Genomic DNA, 19,817 nt, shown 5'->3' with positions numbered 1-19,817 from the left:
TGAGTTAGCAGGATGATGCGCGTTTCAATTTCCACCGCTGGATCCGTCATTGTAAGAGGAGACACAGGAGAAGGAAAATGTTGCAGAAATGACCGTAACACTTCATCCAAACTTGAAAATGAGAAGGATTCGCTTTGTCACCTTTTTCTCCTACATCCTTTTGTCTTAAAGCAAACGGCAAATCAAACGTTAGACTTTGGAAACCAATGATGTCGAGATGTTTTGATGCGAGAAAATGACTTGAGACACATTATTATATTTTGACATATGACATGGTATATTGTCTCGGGTAACTCTTTACGTACCTCGTGTTGCATCTACTTTTGTCATATACGTGGTCGGGCTGTCGGCAAACTATTAATCTATACTGAGGGCCCGTTTAGTTCGACTTTGGGGGAATACCTTTGGTAAAATGCAAAGGCCTTTGGGCTAAAGGGGTTTTTCGAAATGCAAGTAGTGTTTGACAAGTGTATTTTAAAATCACATTTGAAAGCAACTTTGGCTTAAATACCGTTTGGTTAAAACTATATTTTATAAAGGACTTTTGTTAATATTTAAAAAAAAAAAGTTTGAGGTGGAGCTCGGCTACTGGCCATCTCCGCCGGCCAGATCTAGTCGCTGGCTGATCGTCGATGGCCAGATCTAGTCGCCGGTTAGCCTCGCCTGGGTCGCGCGATCTCAGGCGACGGTCGCCAGGGTTGCGCGACACCCAGGCGGCGGTCGCCGGTGTCGCGCTACCCCTTAGGCGGCGGTTGCCGGCCGCCGGACCTGCTGCTTGGGGAAGATAAACAGTGCTATGAATAGTGTGATGAAGAGTAAACTTGCATTTCGAAAATGTAACTTGCCAAAGTACTTCCGGATCTGCCTTAGGCTAAAGGCCTTTAGAGTCCTTTGCATTTCCCCAAAGTGCTCCAACAAAATTCCAAAAGCCATTTGCATTTGACCAAGATACTTTAGAGCCCCAATGCTCATTTCAAATGCTGAATCAAACGGGGCCTAAGTACGACAATCTATCTGTCTGGACCACACCGATAGTTATAGAATTATGTGAATTCGTAGTTCATCAAGTGGTACTAAGGAGTTAGCGACCGTTGGGATCGAACTTCAAAAGTGAAAAGCTCAAGGTCGTCGCAATTGCAATACAAAGCTTGCGACATACTCTTCCATTCAGATTCTTTAAGTAAAGGAGCTATCTTCGGACATACACTGACTCCATAATTCAGGGCAAACACGCGAATAAGTCGATTGTTGAGGACACTTGCATACCAGTAAAATCTAGTAAATGAAGGGAAGGGGGGGTGAGCGAGTATACGCTTTTAAGTGAGCGACTTTCAGCGACGAACAAGTAAAATTTCTGACGATTTCTTTCGGAGAGCTTGCCAAAACATGTTGCTTGAAGAGGAATTTCACCGAGAAGTCAAGAACAATAAAACACGTAAGGAGGAACCCGTGACCTTCTGTTTTTTTTTTGGAGGTAACTTCCTTAGCAAGTGTTTTTTCTTTCTGTTTCGGGGTCGGAATACTTCCTCAGCAAGTTGAGACCCAAAGAAACAAAAAAGAAAGAAGGAAGGGAGAACTTACTTAGCAAGTGGTCTTGCCGGGGCCGCACGTGCCCCACGTGACCGGAGATTCGCGTGGGATCGGATCATTTCGCTCGTCGGGAGAGGGGGAGAGAGGGAAGGAGCAGCACCCGCCTCTTCCTTCCTTCCTTTCCGAATCCAACGGTCAAAATTCCATCGAGATCGGTTCTCGTATGAAAGTGCGACGTGTAAGGCTGTGAGGAGCGAAGCGCCCCCCCTCTCTCTCTCTCTCTCTTCTCTTCGCTCGCTCGCGCAACGCTTTTTTGAGGTTTTAGCCTTTTGTGGTTTTTCTCAGCCACTCTCTCTCTCTCTCTGTCTCTCTCTCTCGGTCGCTGCTGTGCTTTGCCGCTGGGGTTTTAGGGTTTCTCGTCCAGGGCGAAGGAGGGCGACGCGGCGGCGGCGGCGGCGGCGATGGACCGGTACCAGAGGGTGGAGAAGCCGAAGCCGGAGTCGCCGATAAACGAGAACGAGATCCGCATCACCACCCAAGGCCTCATCCGCAACTACATCAGCTATGCCTCCACTCTCCTCCAGGTCCCTCTCTCTCTCTCGCGCGCTTTCTCTCTCTCTCTCTCTCCTTTGAAATGCGCCGCCGTCCATGCAATCGCGTGCGCGCTGTTTCTCGCTTCTGCGTCTCCGGTGGATTTTTAGGTATGAGCGATTTCAGCCGCGTTGCACCCTGCTTCGCCGGTCTTTCGCTGGGCCTTTTGGTTTCGCTTCGTGATTTTCGGTTGCTTTTGGTCGTTTGTTCCTTGGAAATGCCCGATGCGGAGTCTGTTTGCTCGCGTGGTGGAATGGGCGCCGGCTTTGCGCCGCGGCGTTTCTCGTTTTCGATTTTTCCTAACTGAGCAGCGGTTTGCTAGTAGCTAGAACTCGAGGGAAATTAGCAGTTTGGATAGTTTTCTAGGGATAAATGCCGAGTAGTCGGTGTCCTCGCCGTACATCTACAGAAATAGGATGTTGTCAGACTCGTGACCTTGCTTGTGTGGCGGGATGCATACCCGTTTGTCTTGCAGTCAGTTTGATCGGATTCCCTGAATGAGCAGCAGTTGGTTATAGAGTGAAAGTATGTAGTTGGATGGATCTGCGGAGGCTCCTTCAGTGGACATCTTCCCTGACGTATAGGAAGAGACGGAGATGCCCGAGTGGCTTATTTCCGGAAGATGCACGCTTGACTGAAAAGTTGAAATTCTGAGTTTTCGACTTGGAAGCATTTTTCAAGCTTGTTTAAGTTGCTGCAAAACAAGGAACTCAATGTTTTCAAAGAGAATTGTTGAGGTGGAGCTGCTTTGAAGCCGGAAGTTTTTTGGGAGGTCCGATTAGGCTTCGCTTTACAAAAGAATACCAGTTCGGGCTGCTTTTGCGGAGGATTTTTTGAATTTGGATTGCATTTCGTTGTGTTTTTTTTTTGAGAGAGAGAGAGCAAAAAGGAAGAAGGGGGGGGGGGGGGGGTTATCCTGTGAAAGCGGAGGCATGCCTGGATTTGGGAGTGTACTGGGATGCTTTGAGCACTATTTCGAAGGAATTAGTGTCATGGTATGTGTCTAATCTGTTGTTGGAAAAAGACATTCTGCAGAATGATTACTATGGCTACTTTTTGGTCAATATGGAGACCATTTACAGAATAACTTTCGATGTCAGGGCTGTCTTCTTAAATTATAGTTTAATCAATCACATTCTTTGTGATTTTTGAGCTTGGCTGAAAGTTTAACTTGCTTTGCATTGTAATTCGGTGATGCTAGCGGTTGTCATTTGGCAGTCATCGTTGATTTGGATATTCTCCTAAAAGTTGCTTCTGATGGTTCATGACATGCTGGTTGAAAATCAGCGTTGTTTTCGTGGTTGTTCTTAATCTAATATGGCTTTCATACTGTAGGTTCATTATTTTTCCATGTCCAAACTATTACTGGATTTTTTAGTATTAGATGGTCATGGGGAAACGTATCTACTGATTGATAACTTTCCCTTCGTAGTCAGTACCTTTCCTCGATAGTTAATATTATGTGTGTGACACATGTAATGGTTACTGGTTTTAGATCATTTTAAACATTTTGCTTGTTTCATATGAATGTCTTGGCTTAGATTCTTCTATTATCTTTCATTTCTAGGGATTGAGGGTCTTAAATCAGATGACTTAATTTTTCCCTTTGCCAACCGATAATTCTTGTAATATATGCTTGATCTTTATTAAAATAATATCTTTTCATGTATAGGAGAAACGTGTTAGAGAAATTGTCTTGAAAGCAATGGGACAAGCAATCAGTAAGACAGTGGCCATTGCGGAGATTATAAAGGTTCGTGTGAGTTCAAATTAGTTATTACGGGATGCTATTGTTTTATGAGAAGGATAAAAGGAAGCAGTAGGATGTAAAATTAGCAAAGTCATTCTCATTGCCACCTTCTTAAACTTGTATTCATGCAGAAGAGAACTCCTCGGTTGCATCAGGATACTTCCATCAGCTCAGTTAGCATAACTGATGTATGGGAACCCATCGAAGAGGGCCTAGTACCGTATGCTCCAGTATATAAACTCAAATCTAATCATGTACATAATTTTGTAGATGGTCCATCTAATTTCGACAGTGTAATATTTCATGCAGCGTGGAGATGACTCGACATGTTTCAATGATATCGATTACCTTGTCTACGAGGGAGCTTGACAAAAACTCTCCTGGGTAAGTTACGACGTCCACAATGACGTAAAGGGTTTCAGAAGCTAAACTAGTGAGCATCAACCACCTAGTCAATTAGTTAAGGTGTCTTGTTTTGTGCTTCTTCCTTGGGGACTGATTTAGAAATATGAGGAAATAACTTCACTATATTATTTTTCCCCTGAGTAATCTACCTGTTAAGATAGTTACTGATACCGTCACAAATTGCTACATTCTGTTAATAAATTTTTTCAAGTATTTGCAGTTAGACATGATATTATGAGATGATTGTTTGATATGTTATTTGTTTGCTTAGGTACCAAGCTCCTGTTCAAATGGATCAACCCAAACCTCAGTATCGTTATCAGCCGCAACAGCCTAGACAAGCACGTGTTCCTTACAATACTGTTAATGAAGGTATTTACTGTGACAAAGTTGTGACTTAAGGTTTTATCATGGAAGGAAGGAAAGCTGATGACTGGTTCTTCCTTTAATATTTAGATTCATATGGTCGGGGGAGGGGTCGAGGTAGAGGGAGAGGGAGGACCTGGGGAAGGGGAGGATATGGAAACTACCAAGGTGGATATTATCAAGGCAGAAACTATCAAGGTGGAGACTATCAAGGCAGAAACTATCAAGGTGGGGACTATCAAGGCAGGAACTATCAAGGTGGAGAGTATCAAGGTGGAAATGGTGGAAATTATCAAGGTGGAAACTATCAAGGTATGACTACTGCCTTCCCAACGGTTGATTACCTTGCACCTAAAGTTGAGGTCCTTTAGTGATTCATTGCGTTTATGTGTCGAATATCTGTCACCTATTCACTTTCCTTTTTCCTTTTGAAATTGTTAGATAATGGTGGATATTCAAACTGGGGTCGAGGTGGCGGACGAGGCAGGGGCTGGGGCTACCGTGGTAAGTTTGCTTCTAGATATTTCATTGTACTAGTCTTCTTTGGTGGATTCAACACATCTTTTGGTTGTGTTTAATTTCTCTACCTTTTCTTCTATTCTAGTTTTGGTGATTTCAAACCTATGAGTCCCTGACGCTCCAGAGTGTAATAAAGTATACATGTGAATTTGAATATAGTGTGCCCTTGACCCCCCACTATCTAGCTTGTGCTCCATGTCCGTACTACATTTATTGTGCAATGTTTAAATATTTTTGTTGTGAGCTTACCTTTCTTTACGATCGTTACTTAAGGTTGCCTTCTTAGCAGGTAGTGGATACGAGAGGGGCAGAGGTGGAGGCGGCAGGGGCTATGTGCGTGGTCGTGGAAGGATGGGTGGCCGCTCGAGGGGTGGCGGCAACCAGGCATAGTTGGGGACTCTTGTTCGCTATGCTTCTCTTAGCTAAAAATGATTGCCTTGGCAAAATGGATCTAGTCTCTTATGAGTTCGCTGTTCAAAATGCATGACAAAGTTGGCTTATGTGCTATGGTCTTAGGAGGTGGCTTGTGTTTTTTCCCCTTCATTTCGTGGATGCGGGTGAGGTTTATTTCGGTCATCTTAATGCGTTTATAGCCCAGAAGCAAGTGCTTGAGTTTTTACAAATTGGTGCAATTCATTTTGCCTGGTGGTTTTCACCACCCTTCTGTATCTATATTCCATTTCCAGTATCTCTTTATTTGATTTTTAGTGTTATTACATATTGGTCGCCCCGATGATGGGTTCCTAGTATTCTCACAACCTAATTAAGAAAATGTTTTATCGGCCTAAAAGAAGGAAATATGACGATGCCATTTTGCTTGATTCACTGGGAAAGATATGGCTTCAGGGTTATGTTATGACAAGGTTCGACTCTTAGGTGAGGGGCATGCATACACGCATGGTTCAACTTTGTGTGCTGTAGAGTGTTATGCCTGTGTTATGCTTCATTTTAACCTTGTCTGACAAGACGTATGTAAATCGGAAACGGCTTCATGATGATATCACTGGCATATAATTTATAGGAGAAATTCTTTGGTTGGCTGAATTATTCTGTGTCGAGGATTCTGGATTTCTTTTAATTCTCTCTAAACATAAGGAGAGATTTTTCCTTCATGATGGCGATTCTTTTAAGACATGATGCAACTGGATCTCTTCCCAGTTTCATCTTCAAGAAGATTGGCTGTATGGGATAGGTGTGATTTCTTTGTTATAATCAAGCATTATAAAATGACAAGATATGCCCCCAACTAATGGACTCCACTCGAGAGCCCCTAATGTCCCCTTTATTACGCGAGTTTGTGCAGGTTCACGTTTCCCCTAACAGATACTTCCAATTCCTACTCCTTTGTTGCATGAAAGCTTGCGCGTTCTCATCTAAATGACTAGGAATGTTCTTTGCCGCTTCATAAAATCGGCTCATGTGAATTGGTTCCTTTTATTATAACAAGGGATATTTGAATTTTGCGGCTCGACTAGTTTTTAGGGATATACTCAACTCGTCCTGGTCCATGTGCATCGCATGAGGATCTACCTTCGGGGTAATGGGCATGTTCCTCAAGGTTAATGTGAGGGGGTGACGTCGTGATTTGAGTACAAAATTTTCTAGATTAAGACAAAGTGTCAAATTGCTTAATGAACCCTTTGGGAATCTTAAGAGAATTCTTGCCTTTACGGCTTCTTGGCAAAAAGGTAAGTTCTTTTTTTTATTTTTATTTTTTTGTATCAAGAAAGGTGAGGATCAGATCACAATTTTGGACAACCAGGTTCAAAAGTGAAACAGTGAGCCTATAAGGGTCACTAATTCAAAACAGATTGCATTTTTTTAGGTGCAATATGTCGATCATTATAATGACATTTCAACACGCGAAAATGTCGCGTCTAAAAATTTCTCTATCGATCGACCGTGAAAATGGGTGAAGTCTTGTTGTAAATCCTTTTACGGGTAGGAATTATTCATTTTAGTGAGATGAATACGACTAGACAAAATTGCTCTCTAGCTTATCGTTTGGGGAGGAGTAATCTAAAAGAGATAAAGGACACAGATAAATGTCCTTCCATAGATACATCGTCGGTAGTTTGCGTGGAAGAAGGTCGAAAATTAAATAGGACTGAAATGAAAATCATTCTAAAGTTCCAGGCCAAAAATGCAATTTTGTTTCTTTTCCTGGCCAGACGGGATTGTGAAAATTGGGGCCTTGCTGAAACTATTTGTTCAAGATCGATATTCGCGTTTGAAGTCTAGTTCCTAAGTTCAATTATTCGGTGGCCGAACGCAAACAATCTTTAGCTCAGAATTCACGTATAATAAGTGTCTATAATTAGACACTTATTAGCTTTCATGTGATGTAAAAGCTAATCGAGCTCGGTAACTTGAGTTTGTAATCAATTGGGTATTGTTCATATATAAAATATATTATGCACTGCACTTTAACGGTTTGAGCTTTTGGAATAAACGGTTGAGCATGTAACTTTGTTGTTGGTGTTAGAGATAGAGGTTTTGACGTTCAATTTCTCGTCACACCCTTTTTTCACGGGAAAATTGTCCAAAAAGTTCTAAACCTATTAAACTTTTGCCAATTCGGTCCTAAATATTTTAATTATTTCAATTGAGTCCTAAATATTTTTATGTTTTGCTAATTGAATCCATCCGGGCTATTTTGGCTGAAAATTATTGATGTAGACATTAGTCGTCCTACGTGGCACGGCTGGCTAACGTTGACAATTTTAATAATATTTTAATATTATTGATATTTTTTTATTTTTCCTTTTTTTTCTTTTCTTCTCTTTTTCTTCTTTACTTTTTTTTATTTTTAGGCAACGGCTGACGGAGGGAAAAATAAAAAAGAGGAAAAGAAGAAAAAAGGAAAAAAAGAAAAAGAGTAAAGAAAGAAAAGAGAAGAAAAGATAAAAAAAAAAAAGAAAAATTAATAATAAATTGGAAAAAAATATTATTAAAATTTTTTAACATCATCACCAGCCGTGCCACGTAAGACAGCAACGTCCACGTCAGCGGTTTCGGCCAAAATTAGTCGGATGGACTCAATTAGCAAAATGTGAAAATATTTAGGACTCAATTGACATAATTAAAAAGTTTAAGATCGAATTGATAAAAGTACAATAAATTTATGGCTTTTTGGATAATTTTTTCCTTTTTTGATTCACTCATGGGTTTCCCTTGCTCAATTGGGCTTCAAAAAGTTTTTTGCCCAAATGTATTTGCATGCTTGAGGCCTCTATTATTAAATAGGCCCTTGCGTAAGGGGAAATGTTAAGATATAAGATATATTCTCTAAAAATTTAATACTATTGGAGTAAATGGTTCCACATATAACTTTATATGAAGTGCTAAAATTTAAATTTTTAAGCTAACGGTTTAAGTTTTTTGGGAAAAATATCTCGTCTAACATAGTGTCAGCTAACAAGTCAATGGTTCAAATCTTGGCAACCCTCTCAATTTCCTTTGCCTTTTTATTCATGTTATTCTGTCTATGTTTCGCCCCCGCTGGTTATCCTGTTCTGTCCATATCTTCTCTTGCGTGTGCAAAAACCAGCTTACATGTGAGGTGGGAGTGTTGAGTAATATACTATAAACGCACTGGTTATACCCCTCGTGTGTAAGATGATCCCCTGCGCGTGCATGCAGTCAGGCTTAGTTACTGTGAAATGGGCACGACTCCTTTTTTGGTGTGAGCGAGAAAAGTGTCAGAAAAGTCATTCCAGCTAATTTTGGCCGGATATTGCCGACATGGATGCCGGCTAGCCTATGTGGGATCACCGGCGCTGATATGGATAATTTTTAATAATGTTTTCATACTTTTCCATTTTTTAATTATTTTTTGGATTTTTTTCTTCTTTTTTTTTCTTTCTTCTACCTTTTGCCGATGACTGGCCACCGGCCATGGCTGGGTAGGTCGACCTCGCCCAACGACCCTCGCCTAGGCGAGGGCTAGAGCTCCCCTCACAAGATTTGGCGAGGCCGACACTTGCCCAAGCCACAGCTGCCTCGCCGGGCATCGCCTTGGCACAGGCGGTGCCTAGTGAGGTCGGCCCTCGCCCAGGCCACGGTGGCCTCATGGGCATCGCCTGTGCCAAGGCGACGCTAGCAAAGGGAGCGCTCATTGGGGCTCTCCCTTACCAAGGCGATGGTTGGCTGGGCCTCGCCTGTGGCGAACGACAACGACCTCACCCAAGCAAGGCCAGCCTGCCCGACCAGGGTCGGTGGCCGGCAAAAGGCAAAGAAAGGAAAAAAGGAAAGAAAGAAAAAAATCAAAAAATAGTAAAATATTATTAAAAATTGTCAACGTCAACGTTGGTAGTGCTATGTAGGCCGGCCAGTATCCACATCGGTAATATCTATCCAAAATTAGTCGAAAGGACTAAATTGACACAAAAACAAAAGATTTAGGACTAAATTGGCGCAAAAAAAAAAGATTTATGACTAAATTGACACAAATGCAATAAGTTTATGACTAGTCTAACACTTTTCCCAGTTATGAGCACAGGCCACAAGTAATGAATTTGAGAGAGGGGTGTCAAGATTCAAACTCTTTATCTCGTGCTAATGATAGCGAGGCAACAATGTAATTATAGTCAATTACTTTTTTTGAACTATATAGTACATTACTTAACACGGTATTAAATTCGTATACGGTTATTGATGAGTTTGACCGGTGAATATGCTAAAGCCCTTTAATAGATATAGACTTGCGTGCCCTCTTTCTGAGATCAAGTGCAACGTGGAGCCGTTATTCATTGGGCTACCCAAACACGAGTTGAAAATTATGATATATTTATTTCGCGAACAATAAATGACGTATTAAATATTTTTCTAAAAATAACCGAAGCGAAAAGAGAAAAGTAAAAAAAAACCCGCTGTCGTTTGTAAGGGTAATTTGCATCTTGAGTGCTGAAGCAACAGAGTAAAAATCCCTTCTTTTTTCGGGTGGGGTGCTACGAGCCAAAACTGAGAACGATTTTCCCGAAAGAGGAGGAGCGATCTGAACGTGACTGCTTTACAGTCCAAGTTCACCCGTGCCATTGTAAATGGCCGACAATACAACCTTTACACATTCCTCCCTCCTGGACGTTTCCAGGCACTCTGGTTTTCGCGTACGGTGTTGCTTTGCTTAATCGCGGTTCATCTCTCGATCAAAGACGGCAAAGTTTCAGAAAGGTTACTGTTGCCTTTCACGTGGATTACCGCCCCAGATTTGGCCATATCAGCAAGTGCAGCCGCATCCCCAACCACAATAATACTTTCGCGAATATATATATAATTTGTTGGGAGTAATAATGGTTACCCCCCCCCGTTTGCTAGGACGTTGACATGAGCAAAACCAATAATGGGAAATGCGTTATTTAAAAAATAAATACTGAAAAAAACTGTTCAAAAATACATCTACGAATAGCAGTTAAATTGACTGTTAAGTGTGGAGACACAACCAAAATCTGAAGGCGGCTGCTGATTCCGTCCAGGTTCATCATCATTTCGGACACCCCACCTTGGCATTTTGCTTCTGTACATGGGATTCTCTCTCCTGCCCATCTCTCTCTCTCTCTTAGTTATATATCAGAGAGAGAGAGAGAGAGAGAGAGAGAGAGAGAGAGATGGAAGTGGGGAGTTCAGATCAGAAGACTTCGAGCAAGAGAGAGAGGGAAGAGTTTCATGTAGCTCACAAGATCCCTTCTGGTGATACTCCTTATGTAAGAGCCAAGCATGCTCAGGTACCACTCGTTTCACCATTTTTTGCAGAATTTCGTCTTAATTTCCAGCAGTGTTTCGTTGTCATTGTTCCTTTAAGACCGTACCCTTTAAGCAGAGTTATCGTGAGAAGAAAATCAAAGCTCGATAGTTTAACTTAAGATTAGGTTAATTAGCGGTTCATGATTCTGGCACATAAAACTCGAAGGTGATCAATCGATTCACATGAAGCTCTAATAAACTCTTTTTCATAGATAAAGATATCCCGCGTGTGAAATCGCCAATAAGTTTCCTTCGAATGTTACTAATCTTTAAATCATTTTAGTTATGCATCTGGAGATCACTAAAGTCAAACCTGTACCGATTGAGAACGAAAGTACGATGATAATTCAGGGAGAATCGGCATTGCTGTCGCGGCCGCCGTGACTAGATATCATTTATATTGCTGTCTATGAGTGAAACATGCTTTAAGACAGCACGATCTTTTTGAAATTAAAAGTAGAGTAGGGTCTTGCTACAACTAAAAACCCTATCTTTTGACAATCGACCAAGCAACCACTCTCCAGCAATCTTGATATTAGCAGGTATATGACCTCTTCCACATAAATTTGACCAAGTTTATGCAACTTCATCATTCTGTCGATTAATTCATACATATGATAATAGATACATGGACGGATGAATTACCATTTTCCTTCATAAAATATTTCCAAATTAAAGACCCAATTGAATGCATCTATTCTTGCTGATCAATCTGTCCAATTTCTTTTTCTCGCTGAATTGATTAAATTAACAGCTAGTTCAGAAAGACCCAGAAGCAGCGATAGTGTTGTTCTGGAAGGCGATAAACGCAGGAGATAGAGTGGACAGCGCGTTGAAGGACATGGCAGTTGTGATGAAGCAACTCGATAGGAGTGAAGAAGCCATCGAAGCCGTCAAGTCCTTTCGCGGCCTTTGCTCCAAGCAGTCTCAAGAGTCGCTAGATAATGTCCTCATCGACTTGTACAAGGTACGATAATACTTTATACGCCGCATGTACCTGTTGCTTCGCTTCCGTCTATACATAAACTCATTGCATACTATAGTATAAAGTGCTTTAGGTATATAATCCTTGGTATCATGTTGACAAATACGTCGCTGGAGATGATATGCACGTATGTTTACAACTCAAGTACATAGAAACCTTTCTGGATGGTGGTGAATCCATGGCTTGCGTGCATTGTAAATTGATGATGTGATAATAATCAGTAATCAGTACGACCTCCGGCAATCATGGATAAGTGATTAAGCACTTTAAAGTAGATGTCGCGGTTTCATGTTCAAATCAAAGTTTCTCATACTTATCACGAGAGGAAACTTAAGGAGCCACTACCACTACCCTGTGGATGAAGCCTTATTCGATGCACGTAAACGGGGGAGATTTCCACGTATCCCTAAGGATTGGTCAAGTCGAGATAGTTGGGCTATCTCGTGTTATCAAAATAATTAAAGACAAGATATGTACTATGTAATTCATAAAAAGCTAGATAGATAAATAGATATGCATAGAAGCTGAACGTACGCGGTGATGAATATACAGAACAGAGATGATTTTTTTTAGATCTACAAGAGATTAATAACAACGAAAAGGGAATTGAACGGTATTGACCTTCTTTTGTTTTCATTTGTGGGAATTATGACGTACAGAAATGTGGGAAAGTGGAGGAGCAAATAGAGCTGCTGAAGAGGAAGCTGAGACAGATATACCAAGGCCAGATCTTCAATGGGAAGCCCACCAAGACCGCCCGATCTCATGGCAAGAAGTTCCAGGTCTCTGTTAAGCAAGAGACCTCCAGGTTATTGGTATGTTCCCCCAGTAATTTTATTTATTTATCATACATAATTAAATTTAAAAAAATACTTAGCTTAATATTAATTTCTAAATACGTGACGAAATGCAGGGAAATTTGGGATGGGCCTACATGCAGAAGCCCAACTACATGGCAGCTGAAGTGGTGTATAAGAAAGCCCAAATGATCGATCCGGATGCCAACAAGGCCTGCAACCTCAGCCTCTGTCTCATCAAGCAAGGCCGGCACGATGAGGCGCGGACGATTCTTGACAACGTGTTGGGAGGCAAGCTTCCGGGCTCCAATGATCATAAGCCGAGGACGAGAGCCGAGGAATTGCTGTTGGAGGTGAGGTCGAGGCAGCCGCAGCCTGATTTCTCGGATCTCTTGGGCCATGACATCGACGACGACTTCGTCAAGGGGATCGAGAAGCTGATGAATGAGTGGGCTCCGTCCAGGTCAAAGAGACTCCCGGTTTTCGAAGAGATTTCCTCATTCAGGGATCAGCTGACATATTAATAGGACATTTGCTCTCTCTCTCTCTCTCTCTCATGTTGTGGTGGGTCTGAATTAGGTATAGAGGAAAACAGGATTTGAGTTCATATGTTGTCTGTGAATATGCCGGTCTGGTCGTAGAGTGGGCGGTGCTCGGTGACAGCTTGGATGGGCAAGGGAGAAGATCCAGCTGATTACTGATAAGGCATGGGTTTGTCCAAGCAAAAATTATCTAGTTGAAAACCAATAATAGCTTATTGGCCTTGTTATTTTTGCTGTAGAAATGAACAAGGTGGTTTGGAATTCTTATCGCTTTTGCCCGTTTGCCAAAGTTCTGTGTCCAGCAAAGTTAGAGGCTCAATAACGTCGAGGTCTATTGTGAGCACGCTATTCAAAAGAATGCAATGCACACTAAAGATAAGCGGATCTAACGAGAGCAATAACTCGCAAACCATTCTAACATTACGGTAGAGCACATGGAGAAACTGGAGGAGCAAATCCAAACTAGAAGCTGGATTGCTTACTTTGTTTTTGTTATGGAAGCAACACAAAAATTGCCACTCGGCGCATGGTAACAGACCGAAATTGCACCTACATGAGCATTGTGGAGTCGAAGCTGAAATCTATGGATGAAGTTGTAAAGTGCATCACCATTTCCAAGAGAAAAAGAAAAGGCTCGTCATGACAGAAAGAACGTAGTTGAGGGCATCGAGGAAAAGTGCAGCAACCATTATTAACATAATTGATCATATCGAGCTCATATGCAAAAGAAGAATGTTTGGCCAAGATTCCAAGCCCAAACTAGCAAGCAAAACGCATGACACTCCACCTGACTCAAATTATCAGCACCCGTAGGTCGCTGACATTACAATCCCGGGCGCGTTGATCATAGAGCTTGTCCAAGAATACAAACTATACAAGCAACGTATTTCTTCTATAGGCTATAGTATAATGAAGGACCGTGTAAAAAACAAAAGAGGAAAGAAAACTCACAGGCAAAATACCTTCAAGACAGGTTTATAAGAACCTCTGAGTAGCACCACTCCACTATTTACCACCACAATTGAAGCCATGACAAACAGATAAAACAATGATCAGAATCAAAGCAATAATAATGCCCAGAACTATCAGCTTTATTTTCATGTTCTGCAGCCACATTTTTCTTCGCATTTTGGTTCCCTGCTGCCTGAAGTCTTGCGCCTGGAGCAGGAAAACATGTAAGCCAAGCACTGATATCCAAACTGTATTGGCCAAAAAAAATCCTCATCTTGTTCTATTTCTTGATATTGTCAGTACTGTCACGCACTAGTTCGTCTTAAGTACTTCAATAACAATCAACAAGCAATATTCACAATCTAGTAAGTGCAAAAACATTCTGAGATATCATAAGCCCTAATTGCACAAGAATAGGACCATGTGATTTCTTTTGTGTGTGTGTAGTGTGTGTGTGGGGAGAGAGAGAGAGAGAGAGAGGGCACCACCTTGATGACACACAAAGGGACCAACATGGCACAATAATACAAATTGAGCCTTAATTCCTACCAACTCCTCAATAAAATTATTGACATTCTCTCTAGGAGGAGGGCTCCTGACAAAATCGTCAGCATATGACTAGTGTCAGTGCTTCTGGTTTTCGTAGTGCCATGTGATCTCAGTCAGATTATACTGGAATTACCCATTAACTTTGCACTTAACAAATCCCTATTTTGTATCCACCTTTGCTACTAGAGTTTTTTTTTTTTTTTTTGTGGAAAGGGGGGGGGGGGGGGTCTCAGATTGCTATGAGAGTTGACTCAATGTATATTTGATGAAACTCCTCCCTATATCCCACTTCTCTCTCCACTTATTTAATCTGGGAAGCTCATGTCAAGGTTATGTCATCAGTGAAGAGAGGTTAGTCTTAGTGAAAGATGAAACAAGATGTTAATAAGAATGAAGAAAGCGAAAAGCAGACAACTGAAATTGAGATTGCTGTGAAGGACCATCACTATTGCTATGAGTATGGTTTGTCTTAGCTTCATATTCCATACATAGTTTGTGCTCTCAAGGAAAAATTTGAAACAACAGGCTCACTATGGTAGATGGAAGAGATGGTTTCTAACCTGAGAACGAAGATTGTCTGTCTTATCAACCAGAAGTTCGATTTTTTCACCACGATCAAGAACCTAGATAACAGAATTAAAGCAAACCATAAGTCTATGACATAAACGCAATTTCTAATAAAACTTCACTTATTGATCACGCATAACTGTAATTCCTTAAACAAAACTCAGTAGAGGAATTAAAAATGGAAAAGAGAAAAATCTTAAAATTTCTGATTTTCAATAAAAAAAAAAAGGATAGGAATTGAAAATTGAAAAGTGAAAACTTAAAAACCACAAAAGACAACATGCATTAGGCAATAGATGCATCTTCTTTCTGTTCTTTACAACACTCACACAACCAAATAAAAGGACATACGGTTTACTCCAACTTACCTTCTCAATATTCTCCATCATTACTCCCTTCACCTCAGATACCTGAGCTTTCACCTTAGCAAGCTTGCTAATCTCTTCCGGATGATCAACACAATATTGCATGTGCTCCTTGAGTTTAGGCCTATGTCAGTCAAGATTGCGATTAGCAACTTATGTGGGGGAGAACAGATATAGTTCTTTCCATATCCTGAATATTAGGCAATTTACCCAAACTCCCTGTTCAAGCTATTAGCGGCTGCTGTTGCAGCTTTTCCTGCATCATATCTGTGAGTAAAGTCCTCCTTGATCCGCTCAAGGAAGGCCATTGGAATCTGGCGCCCAACAGACTCAACTGCAACCACACAGAAAGCTGCAAAATCGAGATGACAAAGTTAGTTTATCATAGCACGAGCACAAAGAAGGCAATCTGACCCTGATAACTGGTGAGAATAAGCGTCTAACAAAAGTTAACACGTTCGCAGAATCTTATTTCTCATTTTCAACAACAAAGAGCGACCATGGAAATTGGTCCGCCATATATCAGGTTTCTTTTTCTGGCTTAGAGAAGCTCCGGGTTCCTCAGCCATGTAGTGCGTGATTATGAGTGAACTCCCCAGTTGTTAACGAATGGGTTATTTCTTCACAGTAATGGTATCCTAGAAATGGACGAAATTCACAGCATGATGTTAATATCGGGTAATTCAACAACTTGATGTGGCACAGAATAAGTACATATCTTCAAAATGAAAGTACCCTAACGGCACATGGCTTCGCCTAATTTGTACAATAGTGCTAGGTTCCATGTTGTAGGGAAACCAGCTACAAAAATGCACATCAAAGACATCCGAGCGAAACCAGGCAACAAAGATTAGCACCTTCCAGCATACGAGAGATTACTCCTGCAAACTCTGAGTCCCAGTGTATTAGGTTGTTTAGAACTTCTTAGCCTCAAAAACCATTTCCATTAGCAAAACAACTCTCTCTCGATCTCAAGCTTGTCAAAATAATATCCACATGTATGTCCTTCAGATGCATCTGCTTTACGTATTTTAGCCATCTATCAAATCCTTTTCTTCTTGTTTTTTGTTGCGATCAACGCAACGTAGAAGCCAAACCGTTCATTAGATAAGCCAAAGACCCCAAGATCATTGCAACCAATAAGTAAAGGATACATTGACTATCCAACGAATATATTAATTAATTCATCCTATAGAGATATGCATTATACTACAGGAACTGGTACATCCTAATATTAAAATCGAGAGCTCCGAATGTACTGTCCGTCTGCAGAAGCATTAAATAATTATCTCGTGCACCAATTAGATCAATCCAGCAACAAGAGTATCCCACCTTCCCCCCCTCCCCCTCAAACTAGTCAGACTTGCGCAATCTATTCCAACAAACCCCTGTCGATCACTGAAACTTCTCTAAACACCCGCCCTTCCGGACGAGGCCAGAGAAGCAGGATCCACCACCACCGGCAAGATGAGAGCGAGCAATGCGAGTTCCGAAGCGGAGAAACAGGCCGCGGAACCGGACGTAACGGAACGGAACGGAACGGATCGGCGAAGCGAAGGAGGAGGAGGAGGAGGACTCACTGAGGCCATCGTCGACGAGGTAGTTGAAGGTGTGGCCGTCGCAGTTGTAGGTGAACTTGTTGCTGGTGGCGGGGAGCTTCTGGAGGCACTGCGAGGCGATGCTGGTGAAGTTCCCGGTGAACTCGGTGTACTCGACCAGGAGGGCGGTGCCCCGGGCCACGAAGCTGTAGATCAGCGATTGCTGCCCCATCCGGTCGATCCCCGCTCGGCCTCGACGGCGAAAGCGACCAAAAAACCCTAGCGCCGAGAGATAGAGCGAAGAGATGCAGAGCGAGATTCGAGAGGTTTCTGTTGCAGAAGACAGCGAAGGAAAGGAACGAACCTGTGAAGAGAGAGAGAGAATGGCGATGAGGCTTGGAAGAGAGGGAAAAAGGTGGCGGAGAGAGGTGGCGTGTTCCTTTTCCTGGTTCGGACGGTCGAGCGATGCTGACGTGGATCGCTTCGCTTTTGCCGGTGAAACGTCGCCGCTTTGGAAAAAGAGAGCGCGATCTCATTTGCTTGAATTTAAAATTCGAAATCCTTTAAATCGCACTTTCCCTTGCTTTTTTAAATAAATTATCATTAATTATTTAGTGGGCAGCAATCGTGCTGTGATTTGGATTTTTTCTGGCCAAAGATTGAAGCTTGATAGTGCTGGTTAGTGGTTAGGTTGGTGTTTTTTTTTTTTGAGAAATGGACAAATGAAGTTTGCTTTTGAAATATGGAAAAGATACAGTAGATTTCGGGTGCATAAGATACTCTCGTTAGCTTGTAAGACACGAGCTAAAGGCCTCGGAGATTGATTTTCTTGTAGCTTAAGGAAGCAAACGTATGTACTAATCAATACAGTATGGATCTCAAGTAAGATGAAGTGACTAATCATAAAAAGAGGGAATGATGTTAGGGAGAGGTATGCAAAGCATTAACCGAAACATATATCGACCAATGTTAACGTCAACATAATTATCGGTAAAAGAGAAATATATATTTTAGATCTATATGTATATATTAACACGTAGAGTTGATTGGTGATTAAAGACAAACTTGCCTTTGGTGTAAACACACGACGTAAGTCCCGTTTTTCATTCCTTTAGGTACAAATGATCCCATGGTTAGGTCAACAGTATAGTCGCTTCTATGTTTTAATCTGTTAATTCTCTCGTTTTCCTTTTCATTCGTACTTATTTCAAACGTAATTCTACTAAATTACCATTACACGATATTGATGTAGATTAGTTAATCGAAGCTCTTTTCCTTATTTTCATGTCCCAACTTTTCGTTAATTTCACCGATACACATCATTTTTAGCTACCATTTGATTTTTCACTATCAATTTTGTTCAGGTCTTGTTCACAAGTACCTTTGGCCACTTGTTAATCATGTCTAGCAAGGAAATATTTTCATTTCCAGCGCACTGAGTATATACATTGATTAGACAATGTCAAACCTTCTTTGCTTTATCGAAATGTTTAACAGCCAGGCACTAGTTAGCAAAAATCATATGGCGATCGGCATCATTACTACATGCGGTGATAGAAGAAGAAACCGGAGGCCTTCGACAGAGACCAAAATACTAAACATAGTTTTGAATAACGCAATTAATTCTTGCAACACAAGTTCTAACTTCTAACCAGATACTTAGGGCTATCTGGGGCTAAGTTCCATAATATCCTTTTCTATGATTTAAACGCCTAATTCAAAAAAAAAAGCACTAATTTTAGGTCGAGTGACAATTCTGACCTAAACTTTTTTTTTCTCGTAAAAAAAATCAACTTTTACTTAAATCTCAAATCTAACCCCCATTGACTTAGAACCATTAATTATCCAATTTGACTATTACACTTTAGCAATAAATCCATGTGGCTTGCTGATTGGATTTAAAGCACTATTCATCGTCTTATTTTCTGAGCTACAACTTGAAGAATAACGGTGAAACTGTTCGTCTCCTTCACTTCATTGGCAAGTAAAAAATATCTCCAGATAGAATCTCTCTGGCCAAACTTCGTCGTTTTGTCGTAATTTGAAGCTGTAGACTATTGCTCTTTGACAGACGCCATGGACGAGATCTGCCAAGCTCACCACCATAATATTTTTTCTCAAACAAAAGTGACTTTAAACAGAGAGTCAACAGGGGGGAAATTTGGGATAAGGGTGAAACTTCGTGATTTTTTATGAGACAAAAAAAGTTAGGGCCAGAATTGTTACTCGATCTAAAGTTGGTGCTTTTTTACGAGACAAAAAAGAGTTTGAGCCAAAATTGTCACTCGACCTAAAGTTTGTACTTTTTTTTTGGACTTAACCCTAATTTAAACTTTTAATTCTTGATGAGAACCACATAACCCCTTTAACTATTATTCTTTCAACCTTTACTTTTTATCTTAAAACTTTGGAATGGTTGAGTGACCAACTGCCAAAGCATGTTTCAGTTTTCAATGATCGAGAACTGGTTAACTAGGTAGAGTGAATTCTCCTTGAAGTGACCTATAAGGACGAGAGAAATATATTAAGAACTATGAATTATTCCAAGCTTCAAAGGATGGCAGTTTGTAACTATGTTTGTAACAAAACTCACGTGTCTGCATTGCCTATTATGGACATA

The 19,817-nt window shown here is 41.1% G+C and overlaps 3 protein-coding genes and 1 long non-coding RNA gene across 5 annotated transcripts; 2 read left to right on the top strand and 2 right to left on the bottom strand.

The window, feature by feature from the left end:
* Positions 1–1,926: 1,926 nt before the first annotated feature.
* On the top strand, positions 1,927–5,879 carry LOC115673633 (uncharacterized). Its single transcript, XM_030595849.2, has 8 exons — positions 1,927–2,114; positions 3,794–3,874; positions 4,003–4,091; positions 4,181–4,255; positions 4,548–4,648; positions 4,733–4,954; positions 5,084–5,146; positions 5,451–5,879. Exons 1-8 carry the CDS (start codon positions 1,992–1,994, stop codon positions 5,549–5,551), a joined length of 855 nt encoding a protein of 284 aa, XP_030451709.1. The 5' UTR covers positions 1,927–1,991; the 3' UTR covers positions 5,552–5,879.
* A 4,839-nt stretch (positions 5,880–10,718) lies between these two features.
* LOC115673538 (protein SULFUR DEFICIENCY-INDUCED 1) lies at positions 10,719–13,516 on the top strand. 2 transcript variants are annotated; one of them, XM_056314589.1, is made up of 4 exons: positions 10,719–10,884; positions 11,703–11,870; positions 12,548–12,703; positions 12,802–13,516. In XM_056314589.1, the coding sequence occupies exons 1-4, from the start codon at positions 10,768–10,770 to the stop codon at positions 13,207–13,209; spliced, it is 849 nt and encodes a 282-aa protein (XP_056170564.1). In that variant the 5' UTR covers positions 10,719–10,767; the 3' UTR covers positions 13,210–13,516. The 2 variants fall into 2 exon arrangements, with proteins under 2 accessions (XP_056170564.1, XP_030451603.2); XM_030595743.2 differs by having other exon boundaries at positions 10,723–10,884; positions 11,658–11,870.
* A 471-nt stretch (positions 13,517–13,987) lies between these two features.
* LOC115673539 (vesicle-associated membrane protein 721-like) lies at positions 13,988–17,595 on the bottom strand. The gene is made up of 5 exons (XM_030595744.2): positions 17,240–17,595; positions 15,870–16,011; positions 15,663–15,783; positions 15,288–15,350; positions 13,988–14,385 (listed from the first exon to the last, which is right to left on the bottom strand). Exons 1-5 carry the CDS (start codon positions 17,427–17,429, stop codon positions 14,233–14,235), a joined length of 669 nt encoding a protein of 222 aa, XP_030451604.2. The 5' UTR covers positions 17,430–17,595; the 3' UTR covers positions 13,988–14,232.
* Positions 16,804–17,227, bottom strand: LOC130138944 (uncharacterized). The gene is made up of 2 exons (XR_008817199.1): positions 17,065–17,227; positions 16,804–17,000 (listed from the first exon to the last, which is right to left on the bottom strand). It is a non-coding gene; the product is annotated as an uncharacterized LOC130138944 (long non-coding RNA).
* Positions 17,596–19,817: the final 2,222 nt, after the last annotated feature.

Source organism: Syzygium oleosum, unplaced genomic scaffold, assembly GCF_021117445.2.
Source record: "Syzygium oleosum isolate NSW1041296 unplaced genomic scaffold, Sole_v2.1 Sole_v2.09, whole genome shotgun sequence".
NCBI lineage: Eukaryota > Viridiplantae > Streptophyta > Magnoliopsida > Myrtales > Myrtaceae > Syzygium > Syzygium oleosum.
The sequence above is the reverse complement of the archived record's forward strand: the minus strand, read 5'-3'. Positions and strand labels throughout refer to the sequence as shown.